At 41.0% G+C, this 26,233-nt stretch overlaps 1 protein-coding gene across 11 annotated transcripts in view; it reads right to left on the reverse strand.

The window, feature by feature from the left end:
• The window catches only part of QKI (QKI, KH domain containing RNA binding), a 163,710-nt gene that overhangs the window by 50,494 nt on the left and 86,983 nt on the right, over positions 1–26,233 (reverse strand). For all 11 annotated transcript variants that reach the window (XR_013233357.1, XR_013233359.1, XR_013233358.1 and 8 more), the window contains one exon: positions 21,880–22,023. Coding sequence is in view for 8 of the 11 variants with exons in the window: in XM_077348032.1 (XP_077204147.1) it covers positions 21,880–22,023 (144 nt within the window). In the remaining 3 variants the exon portion in view is untranslated. The remainder of the gene's footprint in view (positions 1–21,879; positions 22,024–26,233) is intronic.

Here is a 26,233-nt window from a genome sequence, read left to right on the forward strand (position 1 = left end):
AGTTTGGCTCGAATTTTCCTTGCGGCTAATGCAAATAGGGAAACATTATAACTAATTAGGGGGTTGGTATCTGATAATAAAAAGACTATTTTGTCCAAATTCATAGGGAAGTTCTGGCCACTCAAACATCTCTCAATATATTTGGTTCTTGGCTCCAAGTATAGTGGGCAATCCAAAACATAATGATAAAGGTCTTCAACAGCAGGTTCTCCACAAATACATAGGCGAAGGGCAAAAGGTACACCAGAAAAACGGCCTGAGAGTAGGGCTGATGGCATAACTTGAAAGCGTAAATGAGCAAACGCCATTCGAAGTTTTTGTACAGAGATGGTTACTAAATAGTCTGATCTGAGATGGACTGTTTTGAATAGTTTAAACAAAGGAGAAAAGTTATATTTTATTATTGTTTGTCTATCCAGTATGGCATCAGTATTAAAGATCCAGTCTCTCAGATTAGACCCATCAACTTGTGCTCTTAATAAATCATCTGGGATGGAATACCGTGATTGTATTTTATCATAACTGGCAAGTTGGAAAGGTTCAGTATTCAAGGTTAGTTCAAAACATTGCTTGAATATTGAATTGGTAGTGTTTTTCCTATGTTTTGCCCAAAATTTTAGCAAAGCTAAGTGGACTCGAGCCCTGATCGATGGAAGCCCTAACTCTGCACGCATATGTGCGGCAGGAGTTCCTTTAGGTAAGGCCAAAATACGTCTAAGGAAGTGATTCTGAATCACTTCCAAACTAGAAATCAGATGATCCCTCCATCCCCAGACTTCGATACCATAAAGGAGATGGGGTAAGGGCCTTGGCTACAAATAGTTTTATTGCTGGATCAATAAGAAATCCTCCCTTAGATGCATAGAATCTTAGTATGGCCCCAATTATTTTAAGAGTGGAGGCCTTAATCAAGGCTAAATGGTTGTTCCAACTCAGTCTCTCAGTGAAGGTGAATCCCAGGTATTTGAATGAGCTGCTTTGTTCAATGGGAATATTATGGATGTTCCATTTAAATCTCTTTGGCCTTCTCCTAAAGACCATGACTTTGGTCTTGTTGTAATTTATATTAAGAGCCTCCTCATTACAGTAATCACCTAGTTTGACCAACAACCTCTTTAATCCAATGCAGGTGCGTGAAGGGTGATATAGAAATCATAATACTAATGTTGTTGTTGTTGTTAGTTGCGAACTTGTGTGCGACCCATCGCAACCCCATGGATAATGATCCTCCAGGCTTTCCTGTTCTCTACCATTCCCCGGAGTCCATTTAAGCTTGCACCAACTGCTTCAGTGACTCCATTCAGCTACCTCATTCTTTGTCGTCCCCTTCTTCTTTCGCCCTCAATCACTCCCAACATTAGGTTATTTCATAATACTAATACTAATAATATCAAATTAATGTTTACTGCTAATTGGGAAGGCTAAAATAATAGAGGTACTGGATTCATTTGTCTTGGATACAGTAGAGTTGTTTTTTGAAGAGTAGGTTAAAAACTTCTAGCACTCCCTGAACCAGTCTTGCTGCTTAAAACGTTGTTGCCCAAAAGTACATTCTATCATCTGCACTCGATTTGCTAACACTCTCCTTTGCTGGACTCAGCTGATTTGGTCATAATGACCAATGCTTTTGTAACCTCGTGGCTGGACTAATATAATGCCACTCTATTGTTGACTGCCCCTGAAAACAAACCAGGAACTACAGATGGCTCAGCAACTCAATCAGGCTAAAGATTTATTCATTGAGGCCACTGACAAGAACTTACAGAAGAAAAAAACTTACAATTAAAAAAACTTTTTGAGAAAACCACCTTGTTTTCACATCAACAATTCAGCATTTCAAAAAACAGCCATCCAATCTATATCCTCCCTTAAACCATATGGAGAAATGCTATTCAATGTATGAATCCAGAATAATTATTTTTCTAAACAGTCTTGAAACAGTGCCAGCTGGAGGCTGAAAATGTTCTATCAATCAGAATCTAAAATCTGTCTATGTGGCCAGACGTGTTAAAGTGCCTCATCAGGGGCGCTGTCAAGCTTCTCTGTATGATGTTGCTGGATTGTTCACAAATTCTTGTTCTGATGGCCCGGGTTGTAGAGTTTTCCACATCCATATTGGATCACATATATTACAGACTTAGCTGAACAATTAGCAAAAAAAATTATATAAAAAGTCAGATCTCATGCAGTATAACTAAATGTATTTGGTTTTACAGAAAGGAACAGACTGAACAATGACCACAACTGAAGTTGCCCTAAGTATCCTTACTACAGTTCTAATATTTCGGAAAGCACCCTGTACGTGGAGCACTGACCGGGACACTATCTTGTGTCAGATCTGCACTTCCACCCACACGGGCCAATCCGGACACACCCAGCAAGGCTGGGGACAACCAGATTGGGCCGGCCTCTAGAGCACCTGCCTCCACAAGAAGCCTGAGAGACGTGCGCCCACCCTCGCCAAAGGACACTGTCTGGATTCCGCCACCACTGCTATTCTGCTGCTTCCTGATGGGTTTCGCCGCCCACCCACGCGCCCACCAGCAACTGCGCCCGCCTGGCACCATGAGGCTTCACCCAGACCCTATCAAGCCACCCCCTCCAGCAGGACGCGAGGCGCACTCGCCACCTCATGGCCATACAATCCCTGCCCGCTCTGCTCCACAGCAGGAGCACCCAGCCGCCAGTGAGGAAGCCACGACGCTGCCAGCCAAATGCTGCTGGAGCCCCGTGACAGGACCGAAAGCCCAGCAGTGCAGGGACTAGGGATGCAGCAGCCTCGCTCCCCCGCTGCGGAGCACCACTCCCACACCCCAGCTGCTACCTGTTCGCCCTGCTGCCTTCCCTGCAGAAGACAATGCTACACTGCAGTAAGTCCACCACTCACCTCCAGCACCCTCTTGCTAGACCTGTGAGCTGTCTCCACCGCCCCCCACCCCACCAAGCTACCTTGCTAGCGCTCGCTGCATTCCTGACTGCAGTGGGCTTATTGGCTAGATATCTATAATGTTGGTCTGTGTCTTGTTGGTGCTTAATCTATTTCTGACTAGAATGTCCTGAATATTCCTGAATCTTTTACATGTAAAGAGAGGGGGAACTCTGCATCTTCTGAGAATACAAGTGCCAATGCTTATGTATGGTTTTCTTGACGCACTTATACATTCTATAAGTGAATGTTACTACAGTTCTATCAGATTTTTGTTTTTTTTCCCTGTGTATCATCTTGAGCCATGAGAAAAGTTGGGATATAGAATCCGAGAGTTGGAAACGGATCCCCAGAGTCATCACAACTTCCTGCCTACCCACCAGTGACCCCAATTTCATGCCCAAGTGATCTCCCACACAAAAAATTTCCATGAGGTTAGAAGGACTTGGAACACAACCAACTCTAGCGCTCCCTGTCCTTCTCTTGTCCAAACTCCTCCCCCAGCCATATCGCCCCTGGCCCATGATGGTCTAGATCCTGGCCCCGTTGCAGACCCCCCCCCCCAGGGGAAGTATTATCCAGTATTCGGAATTACAACTCAAACCCCCACATTGTGATTCAATAAAGTATCCTCCAGAGTAACACATTTCTGCAAGCTCCACAGTGAAGAGGTCAGACTGGACTAATTGAATCCAGAAAATAGGGCATTCTGAACATTGACACAAAATTGTAATCCTTCTCTCCACTCTGCAACATAATAAAAGTTTAATGAACATCTTCCAAGACACACACATATCCTTGCAAAATATGGTAATAAAAGGTAGCAAAATGGCAGATAACAAGACATGTTGATAGCTAGCTATACATACTATTGCAAAAGTTCTGATATGGAAGTATCATATACATAATCAAAGTATGGAATAAATTAGATATCAAAGGGCACCCATGTTTCTTGTTCATACATGAAGCCCACTCCATTGAAATATAAAAGAGTAGTCAATTTTTATATTAGATTTAGCTGACACCATGCTCCTAGTTCAGTTCAGCATAATAGATTCCTCTAGTATAACTGAGGTTTAAAACAAACGTAAGTAGTGTTCATTATTTCAGGCATTTGCAAAAAAAGAGTCTAGCATCTCATATTTCAATTAATGTCAATGCTGACAGCCCAGTCAAATCAAAATATATCATTTTTAGAAAAAAATAGAAACATCACCTTTTAACTTTATATATAACTTTAAAGAACCAGTTCAAAGAATCTAATCATCTTATCTGTTTTCAAATGAAAACTTCAATGTCCTTCTTCCCCTTCATAGTCAGGTTTGACAAGGATTGTAATAAATATTACACGTAGAGGGGAAAGTTAAAATCAAGTTAATGTTTACTGAAACAATATAAAAAACACTTTTAATAGCATTACTTGAAAAGAGATCTAATCCAACAAGGGAAATTCAATTTACATCTACTGCAATCAGATTTTGCTTTTTACTCCAGGGATTTGTTGCAAACTGTCTCAGTTGAAATGTGCTTACTGTACAGTATTTAACTGAAACAGTTTAGCTTTAATAAGCTAGTAGCCTGCACAGAACGCATGGATCAACTCATTCTCATTAAGTATGTAAGCAGCTTTCTAAGAGCCTTCACGTTGCTGCTCAGCCTATGGCAGGAAAAGCACAGATCTTTCCTTTAAAACCCATAATTTATGAGTTTATTCAAATCTTTCAAATTGCTCTAAGTAAACGCCTCTTACATTTGAAAATTCCCATGGCAACTCATTCAGTTTGGCAGGCAAGGGGACCAAAATTCAATCCTTTTATCCTTCAGCTAAACCATTACAATGGTAATTCTGCTCTGACATTCTGAAGAGACTGCTAATTACTGTACTTCGGGTCCCCAGACAGATTTTCCATTCGGATTAAAATGGCCCTGTATAGCTGGAAACAGAAGCAACACCTTTTTGTTGTTGTTGTTGTTGTTTTTAATATGAAGGAGATGCACTCTTCCCATCACAGCTTTCTGCTAGGAACGCTCTGTTATTGCAAAATCAATATATCCCTACTAGCTAATACATTTCACGATCTATGGATTTGAGGTGGAACACACAGGTAACAGTGTTTGTTTCCTATAACTCTGAAAGTGAGAAAAGGTCTTTAGTTCTACCTGTAACATGAGGACACTGCTCATATTAAGAATGGTACTGTCCATCACAGGTTACAGCCAAGCAATACATGTGTCATGAAATTTAATATCAAGCTAACCTATGAAGCAATATAGGATTCCCCACCTTATTGCCCTCTCAAAAGAGGGCTGGGATGTCACAGATTTAAAAATATACATATTTATACTCCACTGTTTTATTCAGTGTGGTTTGAAAACATGTTACAACATTGTTCTGGGACAATTAAAATGAATCTTAAGGTAAAGGTAAAGGTATCCCCTGTGCAAGCACCGGCGTCATGTCTGACCCTTAGGGTGACGCCCTCTAGCGTTTTCATGGCAGACTCAATACGGGGTGGTTTGCCAGTGCCTTCCCCAGTCATTACCATTTACCCCCCAGCAAGCTGGGTACTCATTTTACCGACCTCGGAAGGATGGAAGGCTGAGTCAACCTTGAGCCGGCTGCTGGGATTGAACTCACAGCCTCATGGGCAAAGCTTTCAGACTGCTGCCTTACCACTCTGTGCCGCAAGAGGCTCTTTAAAAATGAATCTTAATGCTTACTAAACACAATGAGTAGTGGGCCATTTACTCAACAGTAACCTACTACTTTGTACATTTTATATGTGGAAAACTCATTTCAACAACCACCCACGGGACTAAGAAAATTTTTGCATTCCCCACACTTCCTTGCATATCTAACTGGCAGAAAAGGCATAACAAAATGCTGGATTTCATCCACTGTGAACAAATTTACTGAAGATTTAAATATGGTTTCCATTTGGCACGTTCCCTAATTTATTTCAATCTGCTGGGTTTTTCAAAAAGCTTGGCTTTTCACCTAAGAAAGCCATCTCTGCAAAGTTGTGCTAGGTAGAGGCAATTAGCAGCAGAGAAGAGGCAGGGGTAGGAGAAGACAGGAGTATTAATCCTTTCCCCTACTTGTTCCCCCTACTGGGACTCCAGATGCAAAAACTGATCAACACACTAACGTAACCTCAGAGACAATTTAAACAGGTATAGCTGAATAAAATAAAATAAAAAAACGACTGAATTTGGACAGAAAAACTGAGTAAGGCTAGACCAAGAATATCACAAAAGCTGAGCTCATAACACTCCCTGCTTTCAGTTGCAAGGCAGAAAATGAACTGTAAAAGGGAACCCCTGCCACAAACGGTAACTGTAAGTCGGAAACCTCTGGCCTCCAGACCCATCAAAAATCAAGATGTCTTATATTGTAATTCAGTTTTACTGCAATCAAGATACTTTATAATAATCCTGCAATCGGTTACAATGCCTTATTTCCAATTCAGAGAAACAGCTAAGGCTAAGGGTGCTAAATAAATGCACAGTAAGTACTTCTGATCTGAACAACAATATTTCTCCTAAATGAAACTGTTGCACTGGGCTAGGAGCAGCTATCAGTGGCCCACTCTGCCAGGAACCTGGGTATGATTCTTGATGCCTCCCTCTCAATGGAGGCTCAGGTCGTGATGGTAGCACGGTTGGCATTCTACCTTCGCCAAGCCAAACAACTAGTGCCCTACTTGGGTCCAGAACAACTAGCCACAGTAATCCACACAATGGTCACCTCTAGGCTGGACTTCTGCAACTCGCTCTACTCAGGCCTGCCCTTGACTTTGATCCGGAAACTGCAACTAGTCCAGAACGCAGCCGCCAGGGTCCTGACAGCAACGGCTTGGAGATCCCACATTCAGCCCATCCTCCAGCAGCTGCACTGGCTTCCAGTTGAATTCCGGATCAGACTTAAGGTTTTGGTTATCACCTTCAAGGCCATATACAGTTTGGGCCCAGTGTACCTGAGGGATCGCATTTCTGCTTACAGCCCCAAAGAGCCTTACTCTCTAGCAATTCCAACTTCCTCGTGATCCCTGGCCGCAGGGAAGCTTGCTTCTCCATCCTGGCCCCCACCTGGTGGAACAAGCTCCCAGAGGAGATCAGGGCCCAGATGGAACTTGAACAGTTCCGCAGGGCCTGCAAAAGGAAGCTCCTCCACCAGGCATTTGGTTGAGGCTGACCTGAAGCACTGCTTCCCAAGGGCCCTCCCCGTGAGCCTCCCTCCTGTGCCACCCTCCATAATTCTGCCCAACCCACTGGGCAATCAGCTGGAGTTACTTCAATGTTTAATTTTTCTACTGTTCCATGTTGCTTGTTGATTCATTTCATTCATTATTGTTAATCTAAGTTATCTGTATTGTTTCTGTTTCTGTTCTGTTTTATGAGAACCAACCCGAGCCTTCAGGGAGGGCGGTATACAAATTGAATGAATGAATGAATGTTCCCTCATGCCAAAAATAGATTTATTCAAAATTGATGATTAATTGTAGCATGAACAGTACGAGAAATACAAAATACAGATACAAAACCTCACCAAAAGATAATTATTTTACTGAAATTCTTTATTACTTATTTTTTAAAAATGCATACATTTTAAATGAAAAGCAATAATCACTGGGGAGCATTCCACCAATAGGATGAGAGCCAGGTGTTGGAAGGACCAATTGCAACCTGCCCCCATCCTCCTCCTCCTCCTCCCAGCCTTTCCCAGGAGAGTGAAGAGCTGAATGGAGGCAAACTGCTGCAGAAGGTAAGTTGTGAGATTTGGTTGGTCATCCATGAGTCCGCTGCACTACAACCCCACTGTGCTCCACCCCCTCCTGGCTAACAGGAAGTATACATCATTCCCTAGCTTCTTGGCTGCTGGGAAGGTGAGACAAGCTGGCTGGGTGTGGTCTACTGCACACTGCTGTGCTGCAAATCTTTCCCTGACTTCCTGGCTACCGGAAAGGTAAGGGAAGCTGGCTGAACAAGCTCTGCCATGGTGCATGGCATTCCCTTCCCCCCTAGTTGCCAGGAAGACAAGGGAATCCAGTTGGGCATGCACTGTTTCCAGACTTCCTGGCTGCGAGATGGCAAGGGAAGCCAGTTGAGCATGCTCTGCCATGGCACGCAGCATTCCCTGCATTCCTTCTTGATGGGAAAGCAAGAGACCCTTCCTCAGCCTATATTTAGAACAGGCTTTGCCCCTAGTCAATAAAGAAAATTAATCTTCTTGGGAAGGGAGTTCCAAAGTTTTGGTGCCATGACTAAGAAGGCCCTTTCTCTGGTTGCCAGCTGTCTAGCTTCAAATGGAGGGGGCAACAAAAGCAGGACATCCAAAGATGACTAGATATGTTCTTATTGGAGATGGTGGTCCTTAAGTATGTTGGTCCCTGCTTAAATATGGCTTTAAAAATCACATCTGGGGAGTGTCATCAACTTCTCCCTGTCTACTACAGAGTTCCCAGTGGTGTTGAAGTAGGCGGTGGTCTGCCCTCTGCTGAAAACAATATCAATGGATCCACAGGACCTTTAGACCAGTGGTCCCCAACCTTTTTGAGGCTGGGGACCGGCAGGGCAACTGCCCAGCCGCGCATGCGCGATGCGCGGGCACGGCCCTGATTCCCTCTCCCCCCCTCCCGCAGCAAGAAGCTTCCCGGGCCACAAGCTTGCGGCCTGGGAAGTTTTTTACTGGGGGGGCGGGCAGAGGGAGCCGCGGCCCGGCGCCAAGGCCTTCGCGGCCCAGCACCGGGCCGCGGGTTGGGGACCACTGCTTTAGACTAACCTTGTATTGAACAGGGGGATGGACTAGATGGCCCCTTCCAGCTCTGATTCTATACAGAAGAGGCACATTTTACATGCACTGGAAAGATGATACTGTACTTCCACAGTTGTGGCCTTAACACATAAGACATAGGCCTAAACAACTGACTGCTACTGAACACATGAAATAAACTTTATTTAAATTTAAATTAAGCAGGAGAGCAATTTTTTTTGGATCCTGCTTTTTACTACCCAAAGGCGTTACAAAGCAGCTTACATTCCCCTACCCTTCCTCTCCCCACAACAGAAATCCAGTGGGGTAGGTGAGGCTGAGAAAGCTCTAAAAACTGTGACTGGCCCAAGGTTACCCAGATAGCTTCATGTGGGGGAGTGGTGGGGTATAAAACCCAGTTTTCAAGATTGGAGGCCACTACTCTTAACCACTACACCAAACTGCATTTACTATTTCCTTACTCTTCAGAACAAATCTGAATATGCTTTATGCTCATCCTTATCTATGGTTCCTCTTAATATCTGTGAAACCAGCCAGGGAATAGAGTGTGTCTGGGGTGTCCGAGTTGGAATAGGGCCAATTAGGGTGCAGCCAGCAAATGGAGGGGGGCCGTAGAAAGGCATGGACACTACGCCGGTGGGACATCCCGGAGGGCGTGCGTGTGGTGGCAGGACTACGGATGCCTGGCTGGGCGGTTCATCAGTCTCCTAGCCTCGGGCTGTTTCCTTATTGCTGTTTTGGGAAAAAAAAGATTAGTGGCATATACATAGCATGACATTCTACACTGTAGAAACCTTAACCATTAATTACAAATTTAAGAACTCAAAAAGTTTTCCATGTCCCCAAAGTTTTCTGTCAAACACAGTAGAATGATCAAAGTCTCAATTCTCCAAAAAAATATTACTTACTTACTAACTAATCATACCGAGGTGAGCTCATTATCAGATGAGGAATATTTATGACCACCTATCAACTAATCAGGGACAGTACCAGTGTGCCTGATTGATTAGCTATTTTATGGTTTGTTCCTAGCCTGATTACTGTTTTATCTGTATCATTTTAGATCATTCAATATATGTTTTATGATGTTTTAGGCTTTGGCTTGTTTATTAAATGCTTTATTCAAGATCTTGTTTTTAATGGCTTAATTTTCATTATCTTAATCTGAAGTCCCCTCAAGAAGGTGTCTAGAGAAGCAGCATACACATTTTCTAAATTTGAGCCCCATGCAAGTTTTGTACATGCATTTCTCAACCTAGTTCCCCTGCACTACATCATAAGGCATTTACGAAACAGAAGAGGACATGGAAGACATCACAGACAGAAGCAACTCAGAACACACCCAAGCAACTATGATTATCAGACAACTCTGAAGGTCTAGTTACATGTTTAGGATTGTCAGCTCTGGGTTGGAAATACTTGAGCATTTTGGGAAGGCTGGGATTTGGGGAGGTGAGGGACCTGAGCAGCATACAATGCCATATAGTCCACCATCCAAAACAGTTATTTTCTCCAGGAGAACTGATCTCTATGGTTTGGAGAACACTTGTAATAACAGGCAATCTCCAGGCCCAAGATGATATTGGAAACCTTATATACGTTACATATACATGAAAGATGGCAATTCTGTACAGATAAGTGGTTAAAAGACACAGGTTATACTTTTTTTACTCTGAACTGACACCCTATGATAATAGTCAACAAACTGAAACCAGCCTTGGCAGAAAACTGTTATTTATTTTTATTTTATTGATTTATATACTGCCCCTCTTGGACTCGCCAACTGTAAAATCCAATCATACCACAATAAGACCTGTAACAGTAAAACAACTCTTAGATTACTTCGACTCTGTAAGTACTATACTACTGAAAACTCATTTTATACATTTGACTTTTATTTCCTTTTTGTAATCACAGCAGAAGTTTGAACTTATAGACAAGAAGAAGTCTAACTTAACTCACAGTGGTGTTGTGAAGGCAAAAATCAAAATGGGGGGGGGGATTTTTATACCATGTGCTAAGCTTCCAGGAGATAAGTGAAGAATAATAATTACTTTGAACGAAAGAAAATTAGATAATTTCAAATTCAGAACATTCCCTTCCATCTTTGAATAACTATGAATGTTCACTCTATATAAAAGCAGAACATCAAGAAAAAAGAACAGAATACAACCCATCATCACTAAAATTATTTCCATACAAAAACAATGGCAAATATGGTGTTTTTATGTAGGGATGAGAAGGAGTGTGATCACTGGGAGAAGTATGGAGATGTTAAGAAATATATCATGCACTAAATCTCTGGCTGGCATTAGAAGCACTTAATGGCTACAGCACCATGTATATGCTAAATAAAGGCAAGCAAGGTCTTTCCTCTAAGCATTTATGTTGGGCATATTTGTGATGTAAAATTACCCATGGTTAATTTATTACCCACCGCTCCCAGCAAGCTGGCTCGAAGTGGGTTACAACATTTAAAAACCAACAATAAAATATAAACTATCCCCAACGTAGTCCAATGACCGACTAACTCCCCCCCCCCCACACCCCTGTCTGTTCAACAACTCCCCTGTCTGATGCCTCAGGTGAAGGATGTGATAGGAGGAAAGCCTGATATCCTGACCGAACTGAGAAGCCCTCAATCTTTTTGCCACCTGGCCACAAAGAAATGCCCGGTAGACGAGCTCCATCTTGCAGGCCCTGCAGAACTGTACTTGCCCCATCAGGACCCTCAGGGAGCTCATTCTACAAAGTCGGGGCCAGGACAAATGTTTCTGGGGGAGAGTTGGGCAGCTGTCCATTAAGAGATAGAGCTGGGCCAAAGGGTACGTGAAGATGTTGAAAAGTGTGGGGGAGAGGACTGCCCCCTGCAGAACTCCACAAGGGAGTTGGCAAGATGTTTCCTCCTCTATTGCAACCCTCTGTGTCTGGTTATGGAGAAAGGAAATCAGACTCTGAAGGGCTGTCCCACATATCCCAGTGCCAGCGAGACTGACCACATGAAACATGGCTGAGAGATTTAACATCACGTTGGCCAAGCTGCCCCAATCCAGCTGGTGCCAGAGATCATCTGTCAAGGTGACCAACACTGTCTCTATCCCATGGCTAGGATGGAAGCCAGACTGGTATGGGTAAACCACACCAAGTTAACTTGAATAAATATGCACAAGGTTACAGCGTACAATGAAAATTTGTGCACATTTAGCCAAGAATAAGCCCATCAACTTCCTGATGTAATTTAAAGGGACTAAAACATCATGTAGAATAAAGGTTTTTAATTGTCCTGAAGAAACAGATGAGTAAATGCCTAAGCTTCCTGAATCATTTCTGTACGGTATAGCTCCCCTCCCAACATTTTCTGCTCTGTGATTTGGCACCTAAGATACACCAGAAGATGTTTCACAGAATTCTGGAGCAGATTAACACCCATAATGCTTCTACTTCTGAACAGCCTTAGTGGGGCAGCAGCTTGCTAACAAGCCTCATGAAGTTCAGAGGTGAAGCTGCAGGCTTTCCCCCACACATTTCCCACCTTTCTGCAGCATTTAGGAATGATTGCAACAACAGAGGGCAATAAAAAGGATTGAAAAGTTCCAGTTACAATATCTTTCTCAATCCCACCACTAAACAAGGCAATCCTGAGGGACAATCTTAAATCATCAATCAGGAAACTCCAGCACATTGTGGCTTAGTGCTCTGGCATTTTCATCTAGGGCTATACTAGAAGAAAAAAGGTGTCTAGCAGTAATGCCCACGGTCATTGCTTAAGCCAGTAATTTCCACTCCAGTCTGTTATTGGTTGCTAGGCACTCTTTTGTACTAATTTGGGCCTCTGAAAAACCTGTTACAAAGCTCTCTCAAAGAACAGAGTTGAGGCAACAAACTAATTGGCTGGTGGTGATTTCCTCTGCTTTTGAAAAAGGATGTTAAAAGTTAAAAGCCTCCAGATCTGATAGGCATACCAATCAGTATGTCTTCTGCCTTAAACAAGAAAGCCTAAGAATAGGCAGCAACAGAGTGAATCAACTAGGAAGGTGATAGTCAAAAGAAACTGCTACACTGAACAAAGCAGCTATACAAGAATATTAATGGTGAAAGTTCTTCAAAAGTATGTGTGTTCAGATTGTGAACTGAACCCAAAAATAGATCAGTATTATAACACCTTTGCCACAATTATTATATTAATATATATATGATGAGTAAAACAATTTACCTTGGCCAAAAGTAAGACTGCCCCATACCAGGCCTATTGCAGTTTCTGAGCAGTCTACAATATCAGCCTGGAAATTACAACAGAATGGGTAAGTATGACTAGGTCACCTGTGCCTAGTAGAGAAAATAGTTTCCATGCTACAGCCAACAAGAAAAAGACACTCTTAGCTAACCCTACTACTTCTTTTTCCCAGCAGGAGTGCTAAGGCTAACATTAGTATAAAGTTTTTTTTACAATAGAAAAGAGCAAGAACATATTAGTACATGAAAGGCTAACACAGTTTATGGCAGTGTATGAGCTTTCGTGACTGCTTGCTTCTTCAGTTTTTTACACTTTACAATTTGTTAAAGAGAACTCAACAACCCAAAACAAGAAACAGAATTCCCTTACCAACCAGCATCACTCTTGCCTTTTCTGGATTTAGTTTCAGCAGGTTTATCCCTCGGCCACTCTGGACTATATCATCTAGGCACTGATCCAGGCAATGCCTAGGGAAGGCTTTTTCAACCAGGGTTTCTTAACAGACCTGGAGGGGTTTCCTGAACGGGTAGGAGTTAATTAATTTAATCTTTTTTAAAAAGTTGTAAAACATTTATTGGGTGATATGACCATATATTGGTCACAATGACCCACCCACCCCTCCCAAAGTGGCCAGTGATGGACCTGGAGGGGATGGGAAGGGGAAGAGGCCCGGGGGCATGTACACAGCTAGGCTTCCCAACCATGTTCTGCACAATCGTGACACTTCTGGGGTTTCTTAAATCCTGAAGCCTGTATCAGGCACTTCTCAATGGTAAAATAGTTCTGAAAGGCAGGCCTAGAGGCTTCTTTAAGGAAATTGTGAGCTAGGTATAATAAGCTTTCTGATTACAGCCCCGTCCAATGCTTCAGACAAGCTCACTCAAACAGTTTCCGCACTGGGAACTTCGCTGTCCTATGCGGGAACACAAATCCGGGGCGGACAAGGTGTCACCAGGCCAAATGCTCCCCCATGCAGAAGCAGGAAGAGGTGGGGCAACCAGCCCCAGCTCAAATGCCAGCCTGCAGCTCGGCACAAAGCCTCCCGTGCGGAAACTGTCTGAGTAACCTTATATAATTAAAATAGAAAACAACTCAAGCCTAGCAAAACACCACAGGAGATATACATCACAGCCAACACACTATGAGAAATAAAGTCCAGTCACATATATCTACACCTTGTCTCACTGTTCCCAGTGACAACATTCTACATAGAACTATACCGTGACTTATACTGGTCTTAAACATAATATTATTTATATTAATTGCTGATGAATTTTTATGAAATTGTTGTTGAAATAAGGAAAGATGTTATGGCAAAAAACCTGAACAATGTATAAAAATGGCACAGGAAAAAATATTTAGTATAAACACAGATCAGTCAATCTATACCTACTGTGCATCATTTGGAGATGGTATTCTTAAAATTCAGAACCTTTTAAAATTTGAATACTAAAGTCACAACATATTTTATATACTAGTCCTTGACATAAATATTAAAAGAAACAGCCAATAATCTTCAAACATGAAGTGCATCCATTTGCAATGCTAAAGTGTCTAGAATGAACTGTCAAAGTGTAATCAAATCCCTTCACTTTCATCCACAACTACAAAAAATATTTTTTTGAAATGACCTTACTTCTTGGTTTCAAAGAGTTTCAGTTGCATAAGAAATGGAGATTACTTGCAAAATGACCAACTGTAAATTATGACCACCAGTCTTTTTATGATGTTATAAAGAGTCAGGAACTACTAAATTTTATATTTTAAAACTTTTAAATTAGAAAAATCACATCCCAACTTACTTTTTCTGGGAGGGGCTTATCAACCTTTGGAAGACCTGGAACATGACACAAAAACTGGAGTTAGAACGGGGAAATTCCTTACCTGTTAGGAGAATTCTTCCTAAGTGACCCTGTCTAGCCAGAGTAAAAAGGTAGGAGCACTGGAACCTTTTAACTACCAATGCATAGGAAGCTCCATCTAGCACATGGAAACAAGGGCTGATGATGAGCCAGCCCCTCTGCTTCCCTAAATCTTATTTTAAGAAATTATTTTCCAAAAAAAGGTAATCAGTAGGAATACCCGACTAGACACTGGCACTTTGGAAGAACTCTATTTACAGGGAAGCAACCCCCGCTTCTCATGAAGGTGACCCTATCCAATCACAATAGGGCTGATGGAAGTAGTATCTGCTTTGCTAAGATTCTGTCAAACAACCAGTACTGCAAGAGCGATAGTAGGATCACTCAACTTGTGTACATTAGAAAAGGGAAGTTTAAGCACAGCCCACAAGATGACAAGTTTCTAGAAAATGGCTGCTGTGAGGAATTCTGATATTATTTATCACTGATAATGCAAGATATGATCCCTGTAGAATTATGAGATAATAATTACCTATATTATCTGTGGCTTAAAAAAAATGCTTTCTTCATGCTGTACTCTACCGCTTTTACCTGAGGAACACAGTACAGAATTTACAGAACTCATCAAGGTCATTTAGTTTGAGAGATGTGATCTTATCAATGCCAACTTATGAGTTTCACAAGGAATAAAAGATCAAATCTGGGTATTCCAATGTTGTGGCCATGCCACAAGGTCCAATTCCATGGAAGAGAAACAGATAGGGAGTCTGCAAGAATCCCTGGACCGGAGTACTCTGAAGAGAATTTAAGAAAGTTTCAGTTATACATCTGCATCTCTGCTCACAAGCAGATCACTGCTCAATAGCCTTTTTAAAACAGTCTATATAATCCATATACTAGCTCCTTAGTTTTATGCCATTTGTGCTCTATTAAAACTCATCTAATCAAACATTAGCAGACTAGTTTTTTATATAACAGAAGATACATCTTCAAAATGCAAAATTGCAGCTACTAGGGTTTCTTTTTATAAATTAGACATTGCGTAATGAAATTCAGGAAGTAAATACACAATGTTAAAAAGTAAATACACTGTTATAAACTATTAGGTAAATACGCAACTGATTTGATTTTTTTAATCAGCAGCAATAATCTGCTCAAATAAACCTGCCATAAAATGTATCCAGCTTTTTATCCACTTATTCATTCAGAAAATGTAGCAGACTATAAGCTTTAGTTCAAGTAGGAAAAAAATTAAAAAACACAGTACCTTTATCCATTAATACATATGTATTTCAATTATTCTAGTAGGGAAACAGAAACTTGTTCTGAAAGGTGAACTATGTTTTAATGCTCTTTCAATGGGACTTTTCTTATAAATTCCATTGACTTGTACTGGTCCTCAGCCCAATTGGCACATTATTGCTCCAGACCACTAGAAGTCATAGCAACAATATTTTGTAACACACAAGCAAAAATTCTTCCAGACAACTTAGGCAAATAAAACTGATTTACTTTTTAATACATGCAACAGTGCTTGTAAAAGATCGCTCCAACATCCTCTAATTGGAACCAGAGGTGTGCATTTGGCTAATGCAAGTAAAAAAAATATCTTACTAGTATTTTTCAGGTATTGCTACAGCCAGATATAATTGCTGTTAATTATTATGCTATTATTGATCAATGCTGGTTCTTACTGTTACTGCTATGACTATTTTTATTATGGTTATAATGTATTCCCCTATGTTTTATGTAAACCACCCTGAGCCTTACGGTAAAAAATAAAAATTAAAAATAGGGGAGTTAAAAATAAAATTAATTAATTAATTTTATATATTTTTCAGCTATCAGCAAGCCCAAAAAATCATGAAAATATTAGGGATTTTTCAGGACCATCAGACAGCTGAATCTGAAGGGTGTTTAAAGGGGCTGCAAGCCCTTTAAACACCTTTGGAATTCTATCCCTAAATGCCATTGAAAGAAGTAGAGGATAGGGATACCTTCTCTGGGAACATACAGAACTGGACCCCTACAGTAATCTTTCTCAAACTTGGAGAGTATTTTGAGGAGATTCATCAGCAGTTATACTACATATGTGGTGTCTCTACCGCTGCCTCAAAAAAACAGCCCCCCCCCTATGCCCCAGATCAATTCTCCATTATACCATATGGGGGCCACTGACTAGAAGAAGAAGAGTTGGTTCTTATATGCCGCTTTTCTCTACCCGAAGGTGTCTCAAAGCAGCTTACAGTCACCTTCCCTTTCCTCCCCCTACAACAGACACCCTGTGAGGTAGGTGGGGCTGAGAGAGCCCTGATATTCCTGCTCGGTCAGAACAGCTTTATCAGTGCTGTGAGGAGGCCAAGGTCACCCAGCTGGCTGTATGTGGGGGAGTACAGAATTGAACCCGGCTTGCCAGATTAGAAGTCTGCACTTCTAACCACTACACCAAGCTGGCTCCATTATATGGATATAACGGAACAAAGAAATGTCAGCATTCCTGAATATTTACCGAATTCAAATATCATACCAGTATTTACATTTGGGAATACTGGGCAATACCAATATTTTTTAGGTCCAATACTCCTGAATCCAAAAAATAGCGGGTTTGCACACCCCTAATTGAAACAAATTTAGAATACACTTACAGATTACAAATGAGGTTTCTTGTTGATGTAGAATAAACATACAGCTAAATAAGATTGATTCAGTCATTAAAGAAAATACAGAGGTACAGCACAATCAGGTTTCCTCAGTCTGTGTATCTGTTGGGAAGCAAAGGCTTAAAGATCTCACCTATGTTAAAGTCCATGAGCGTATGACTACCTTTGAGGAGCTTTCCTCTGAAGCAGGACACCTCACTTAGCCAAACATACTCCCAGCACATTTTAGATATAGTACTTAACCTGCTGTTTTGGGGGAGGGGGAGAGCTGCATGAATCAACAGAAACAAGGGTATGTCTTTTTCCTAGACAAGCTACACACTGGTTAGTTTTAAGTATTCATGGAACTGTAAAGTTAAAATCATTTAGTAGAAAAGTCCAGACTATGTCAGACTTAAGGCTTAGCAGTGAATGAGAGGTGGATCAATTAGCAACAGACCATACAGGAACTGAAAGACCAGCCTGTTTCTTACAATGCATGTTTCAGCTACTGACAGTTTAATGTTTTAAAAGTAGTAAGTAATTCTGTGGAACAAGGCAGGTCTCCTTTGCTGAACGCTATCATGCAGCCTAGATCTGATATATAATAAAATAAAGATTACTTCTCAAAGGAGGTGTAGTCCTCTCTCAGCTTTTAAGGATTCATATAGGAAGCCTGCCTCCTTTAGACTAAAGATAACACCCACAGTACCTAAATTCAAGGAGTAGGAAGTCAAGTTCTTCTTGGATTAAGTTCAAAATGTTTCTGGGAAAAAACTGCCATGTTATAACTCAAAAGATACACATTCTGATTTGCTTCCAGCTATACATATTTCATTTCTTTGTGAAACCTTGATAATTTTACTAAAATGTTAGTTGTTGTAGTCTAAAATATAGTGACTCATAAAGAACATAAATATAACTGTATTTGAATGTCCATTAGTTCCTTTAATTTGCTGCCAAAGCTTAATGTGCTTTAAACTTTTCTGTTCTCAAAAAGATGTTTAAAAAGTGGTAGGAACAAGATTACACATGAGCACTGACAGATGATTGCAATATAGCATTTACTTCCCCTACATGAATTATAGCATAAAACAACAACAGCTGATACACTGGTTTTAGCACACCTATCCTGTCCATGATATTACTTGAATGTGGTTTCTATTCATCTACTCTCTTCCATGAGGATTATGAGGCATCTGAGTTTCTGTTCACATGTACCTATTGTTAGTTCTATATTAGAATGGAATTTACATTACGCCCTTCCACCCATATGAGGGAGATGTAAACATTCTAACGAAATACGTAAATTTGCAACTTAACTTATTTTGAATTCATAATGCTACATGCATTTGTGTTTTTACTTCTCTCTTTCACTTCACAAATCAACATACATGTAATCTCTCACATGAGTCCTATGGACAATAACCTAAAAACATTTATTACAACTCTGAAACTGCCAAGCTTGCCTAAAATTAAATTGGCAGTGGCAACCATTCATTGTTACTTATTTTATAAACCATGAAACTTTAGAAACTGATAACTTTTCTGCTGGAGCCGTGGAAAGTGTTTTACTATGCTTCTGCATCTCCCTTGGTGACTTTTCTCTGGGGAAAATTGGATAGAACCATCCTTACCACAGAGGAACTGAAAAATATAATGGCAGGGTAAGATACACGGTATATGTGTATCTATTTGCTCATATCAGGGAAGTCAACTCAGAAATTTATAGGAAACAGTGAAGAAAAACCACAGTAATATTTCTACAAATTGTTCCTTCTCCCCAGGCATATTTTCAATAGCAAATGTAGCAGCAATCCTACCATACTCCTTATATTTAATTACAGAGATAATCAGTCTCACCAAAGAAATTCACCCATATTAATCTCCAACCATATAAAAATTTTAAAATGCAAAGAGAATAATGGAGAAATGTTATTTAAACTTACTGAAAAATAAACAAAATAGCCAGTCCTGTTGAAATGTGTGTAAGCAATGACAGTGGTACATACAGAAAATAAAATCCATATCTGCAGTTTTAAAGAATTAAATGATTTATGGGACAGAAATACTGTCAGTATTTAATGAAATTAGACATCTCACTATTTATAACTAGTGCATGTCTCAAAACTATTCTATATATGTCCCCTTCTGTTGATCCAAACTGGCAGTATCTCATCCTCATTTGTGAGGGGGAAGATTACATGAATTTAAAAATTTGTTTCAAATAACCAATTTTTACGTTAAACGGGACATTGCTCAGTTATTTCAATAGCAGCTATGCAGCTGCTGCAAGATAAGTCACACAGACCCACAAAGATCAATTCAACTATGACTATATCACCAGTGCTTTCCTCATTCCAAAAAATCACCGGGGGCTTCAAACTTTGTTAAAACAGTAGTTCTACTGAAACATTAGTTGATCAATTAGACTGGACCCATTTTTATACATGAGAAAATCCATGCATTTAAGTCGATTTTAGTTCTCACAATAGCTTATTATTCTTATCTCATGCTCCCTGTGCTATAACCTGAAGAGGTAAGGAAGTCACCAAGTAGCGGCAGGGCTTTTTCAGTGAAGATACTGTGTCTCTGAAATGCTCTCGTTTCCAGTTTATTTATGGTCTGTTTCTAACCCGAGGCGCTCTCTCTCTCTCACTCTCTCTCTCTCTGTATATACATATTCTTTTAATGCAGGTTGTATACACTGGGATTGTTTTATTGATTTTGTTTTCTTTTTGCTATTTCACAGCTTTTTTTTTTCTTGTGAGACACTTTTGACTATCTGCCCCTGTGATTAAAGTGACTATTCTGCCTGGTACAATGAAATCTTCCTATATTAATCTAACAGCTGTTTTTGAACCCTGTACTAAAATATATTTCTACTGAAATTACTGTTTCCTCCGCATGTCCAACTTATGCTTTAATTGTATTCCAGATTCCACTGAAAATTGTTGCACTATAACTCTATGTAATAAAGCTTTGGACTGGGAGGTGGTGGTAATATTTTTGTTTCTAGAATTGTCGTTTAAACTGCATAAGAATCCACTGTAGGGTTGAATTTCAGTGTCAAGGAAAATTATTCCCAACCCTTATTATTTGTAGTCTGTTCATATTTTCACAAGAAGATCAAAGAACTATGTGCACAGATTACTGACATGTGATTCTAAGTCTACTTTAATAATTCAAGTTAAATTTTAATTAAATTAACCTGAAGATGAAACTCAAATACTTTGGCCACCTCATGAGAAGGAAGAACTCCATGCAGAAGAGCCTAATGCTCGGAGCGATTGAGGGCAAAAGAAGCAGGGGACGTCAGAGAATGAGGTGGTTGGATGGAGTCACTGAAGCTGTCAGTGCGAGCTTAAATGGACTCCGGGGAATGGTAGAGGACAGGAAGGCCTGGAGGATCGTCCGTGGGGTTGCGATGGGTCGGACACGACTTCGCAACTGACAACAACAAATCTGTAAATAGGTTGTACCAATTTGACAATTATGAAACCAAGTCTTTATATTTTCAATAATAATAATAATAATAATAATAATAATGTGCCATAAATTCATATCTGACATAGAAACTCCTCAGTGGTTTCCCATCCAAATACTAATCATGGTCAACCCTGTTTAGTATCAGGCTAGTCTCAGCAATTCAGAAGAAATAATACTATGCAGAGTGACAACAGCCAGATGGCAAAAGAAAACAGATTCCTAAGCTCTACAACAACACAGGCTCATGCTTAATATTTCGTAGGCACCTGGATTTTTACATCCATGACCACAGCCAAAATAAGTTATTTAACTGTGCTTGAGAGTTTGTCCATGCCACCAGAATTGTGACCTCTTCTCTCTTTTGACAGTAGTCCATGAGACGTTGTAAACTGTTTTTGAAACTTGAGAAGTGTCAAAAACTGGCTTTCCAAGTGGTATAAATGATTAATGATTTCAGGAAGTCATATGTGGTTCTCTGGATCTAAAGTAATCAATAGTTTCCCATCATCATCCAGCTACATGTGCTCCATAAGAAAATATTATAACTGTCTTTTTTTCCAGTAAGAAAACATTGCTTTTGAAAAAGCCAGACGTCCTTTTTGATATTAAAAGGCAGCCAGGTGACAAAGCCTATTTTAATATTTTAAACATTTATTTTTCAATTACAAATTATCTCTCCTCCTTCTATCAATGAAATCTGAGCAGCATACCTTCAATTTTATCCTAGCAAATGTTGAGGTAGGTAGGTAGGCTAAACAAGTATGGCACAAAGTTACCTAGCAAATTTCATGGCTGAGTGAGAATTTGAATCATCTTCTCTCCATTCCCAGTCTAATATTCAAACCATTATACCTCATTGGTTTTTACATGTATGTAATCCAGTACACCTGAAAGATACCCTGACCCCTCAGCCTAAATAACAAAACTTGAAATAACTTCTCAATATAGTTACTTACTGCAGGTACCAGTAATTTTTTTACTTCCTCCACAGCCCTCTTCAATTTGATTTCTGCTCTGTTTTGAGCATCTTCCACAGTGATTAGTACATGCAAATCTTCATTCAGATGTTCCCAATTCGGCTTGCCTCTGTTCTGTTCTTCCTGGAAAAAAATAACACACATTTAATTTGTGGCCTCAATAGGAAGCAGGCACATGATTTACAAACCATGGCCAGAGAAGCTAACTTTTTATAATTTCCATTTTCCTAGCATAATACATGTGTCGCTATAAGTTCCAAGGGGCAAAATACTTCAAGTGAGGGGACGCTGGAATTTACATGCAAGAAAAGAAGGGGTATGCATGCAAGCCAATATTCTTGTCATGCGGGTAGGATTTTATTTATTTATTTTTATAGTAGCTATTGTTAACCACCACTCCCGGACCCCGCTGGCTCATAGCAGTTTACATATATAGTCATAAAACCCAAGAAAATACAATAAAATGACAATACAAATATAAAAACTAGCAGTAGATCCCATTTACATCCTCCCCCTCCCCATCTGTACCCAGCAACAAAGCCCTACCACCACCCCAGCCATTGTCTTGTGGGGGTAACTCCTACCCAGATGTTCGGCACGTACAGCTATACAGGGAAGGACCCAATCTTTCTGGCCTGGCCTCAACTAAATGCCTAGCGAAAGAGCTCCATCTTGCAGGCCCTGCAGAATGCTCCATCAGGGCCCTCAGCTCTTCCGGGAGCTCATTCCACCAAGTTGGGACCAGGACTGAAAAGGTCCTGGCCCCAGTCGAGATCAGGCGTGCCTCTTGGAGATTAGGAACAACCAACAGATTCAAATCCTTATAATGTTAAAAAAGTAGCATTATAATTTTGAATTGCAGTTTACTTCTTGAATTGCAGCATTACTTCTTTTGCAAGCCAACATAAGATATAGATGGAAAAACCCTATTGCATGAAGACAACATTTTAAATGAATATTGCCATGAGAGATTCAAACTTATTTGAAGTGGAGGCAACAGACTACAGAAAGGACACACAAGTGGCCTCCAATTACCTCCACCAAATGTTCCTTCATAGTTTTGAATTTTTTTTGGGGGGGGGGTCTAGCAATCAAGCATAAGACTATAAAGAAACCATTTTAAAACAGGATCGGTTGCCATCAATGAATAGAACAGAATTATCCAATGATCCACAGAATACTGAGTCAAGGCTGCATACAGAACACCTCAGCAGCCAATTACTATTACTAATGAGAAGTGGCAAGTCGGGAAATATCAGGCTGTTAATTGGAGAATGTATACTACAATTCTGGAAACACGCAAATAATGTTTCTACTAAATAATGCCACATTAAAAGCTTTATATGTATGAAAGGTTTCTATTTTGGCACATTTATAAGAAAATCAGAACAGTCCCATTATACTACAGATCATTCAGGTACCTTAGAAAATGGGATTTTTTCCATTCACAGCATTTATCATTTATGGAATACTATTAGCATACTTGAATGAACCAACCTTCTGTTTGCATCACACACATTATGAATTAACTCGTAATCAAGCCCGCTGTAAGCTAAATACAGCAGGCGCTAGACCAGGGAGCCCCCGGCAGTCTCGCAGAGCGTGGCTGCCGGGGGCTCCCTTTGTCGGGGGCCTGACGCGGCGAGAGGCGCTTCACGCCTCTCGCCGCGTCAAGCCGTCGGGCAGGGAGCCCCCGGCAGCCCTTTGTGGGCAACCTGACGCGTCGGAGGCGCTTTGCGCCTCCCGATGTGTCTGGCCGCCATCAACGGAGCAACTGTTGCTTCCTTGTCAGCTTGGTGGGAATCGGCCGGGCCAATCGGCAGGCACTTTTCGCCTGCCGATTGGTCCGGCCGATGGTCTGTCCGGAGGAAGGGGCCAATCAGGCCCCTTCCTCATCACAGACAAAGCCCTCCCACCAAGGGCTTAACAAATTATTTAGTCCGCGGCACCCGTGGCGCCGCGGGCGTGTTAAGGATACTCAAAGTGCACAGTGCAGCAGTGTACCTGTATTTACATTCACAGTCCTCTGTGAATTAAAGTACAAACCCAGCTATCACCCTCATGCAATTCCCTAGTGCATTAACAATATCAACTAAGGCTTATGCATCAACAATTTGAAAAGCTCAACAGAAAGCTTTTTTCCTTATTTTCTACCATGGAATTCTAGCAACTATTCAAGAAGATAAAATTCAAATCAGACTACAGAAATCCTGATGAGCTAGAAATGCTAACTAGACCTGTGTGTCTCAGTCCTTTATTCTGAGCCCTGAAGCTTACTGGAAAAGGAAAGGGCAGTCATCCTCTGGGGAAAAAATGAGCCATTCCATTTAGTGAGGGATGTGGTGATCATGTGTGCTTCTGATTCCTGCAAGACTGGGACATATCATTCCTGTAACTACCCGTTTGGTAACTACCAGAGAGCCAGTTTGATGTAGTGGTTAGGAGTAATGGTATCCCTTGTGCAAGCACCGAGTCATGTCTGACCCTTGGGGTGACGCCCTCTAGCGTTTTCATGGCAGACTCAATACGGGGTGGTTTGCCAGTGCCTTCCCCAGTCATGACCGTTTACCCCCCAGCAAGCTGGGTACTCATTTTACCGACCTCGGAAGGATGGAAGACTGAGTCAACCTTGAGCCGGCTGCTGGGATCAAACTCCTAACCTCATGGGCAAAGCTTTCAGATGGCTGCCTTACCACTCTGCGCCACAAGAGGCTCTAGTGGTTAGGAGTACAGACTTCTAATTTGGCATGCCTGGTTCGATTCTGCGCTCTCCCACATGCAACCAGCTGGGTGACCTTGGGCTCGCCATGGCACTGATAAAACTGTTCTGACCGAGCAGTGATATCAGCGCTCTCTCAGCCTCACCCACCCCACAGGGTGTCTGTTGTGGGGAGAGGAATGGGAAGGCGACTGTAAGCAGCTTTGAGCCTCCTTCGGGTAGGGAAAAGTGGCATATAAGAACCAACTCTTCTTCTTCTTCTTCTTCTTCTTCTACTACCAGGAAATACTACTTATATAACAGCTTTCATGATTGTATGGCATATCTGACTACTCCAAAACAACTTCACTCCCAAATTCGTCTTGAATTACATCAGAATGTAATTTCTTAACTACACAGCCAGCTAACATTAAACTTTCATTTTATTAAAATACAAACCTAAAGTTTTAGATGCATTTTGTTCCATAGCCGTAACAAAAGGTTTCAAATTACACATTAAGTGGAGAAGTAATTCTGTTATATGAAGGGTAAGAACACATTGTTTGCTCCATCTCTGCTGATGCAATTTGGTTCATGCATTTATACCCAAGCAAGGGACTGGGCTTGCGTCTGACAAGACTTCACACACAGAAATATGCTGTGTAATACAAAGACTGAAACAGCACAGGAGGAGAATCTGCTTGTGTTCCAGTCCCCCAATGCTACAGGAAGACAGCTTTGGTCCAGATGCTGTGTGATTATTATACGTCAAAGAGAGCTGAGGAAGGGAGCAGAACCATACTATACTCTCATCTGTAGTGAGAATAGTATTGTATCACATCTGCAATATGCACACGTGGTGCCTAGGAAAAGGTGTGACTGTCCTACCTGATGCCACAAGACCAAGCAAACAATGCACACAGAAAACTGTTTGATATGGATGTCAAAAAAACATCAAAGCCATAAGCATACTGGAATCAGGAATGATTCTGTGAGCTTGAAGAAAAGGTGGGATCTCAGTGTGTTAACCTTCAAACCCAACTGCACTAGATAGTGCAGTGCAACAAATATGCATCAAAACATTCATTTGGGAGGTGGCTCTGAGCTGCAAGAACTAAAGGAAAGGTCTTGGCTGGAGCGGAGGATGGACCCAAATGTCTTTGAAGTTTCAGAAACAATGAAAAGTGTGCTGGGACAGATGCTGGCATAGCAAAGTTTTCCAGAGTACAGCCAGAGAAGGCTATCTGCCATAAGACAATCTTTAGGTGGGTGGCTCAGTTGTGCCTTGTCTTTGGATTAAAACTATCTAAAGACAGTGCATCTCCTCACCCAGGCAGAGTAGACAAAACATTATGACTCAGACTCAGAAAACCTTTATTGGCATACACAAACACAATCCAAGGAAACAAACTGGATTAGACAATACTACATTCCTGGCAATTTCAAACATACCCAATATACTCGCATATAAGCCTAGTTTTTCAGCACCTTTTTTCACACTGAACAAAACCTCCTCGGCTTATATGTGGGTATATGCGGTAATTGAAATAAAAGCCTTCTCCAACCATCCAGTCATTGCATTGCCTTTTGCAAATATTTACTACGAGCTGAGCTTTGCTCTGACTTGTTTCTTTT

Source organism: Paroedura picta, chromosome 1, assembly GCF_049243985.1.
Source record: "Paroedura picta isolate Pp20150507F chromosome 1, Ppicta_v3.0, whole genome shotgun sequence".
Taxonomy (NCBI): Eukaryota; Metazoa; Chordata; class Lepidosauria; order Squamata; family Gekkonidae; genus Paroedura; species Paroedura picta.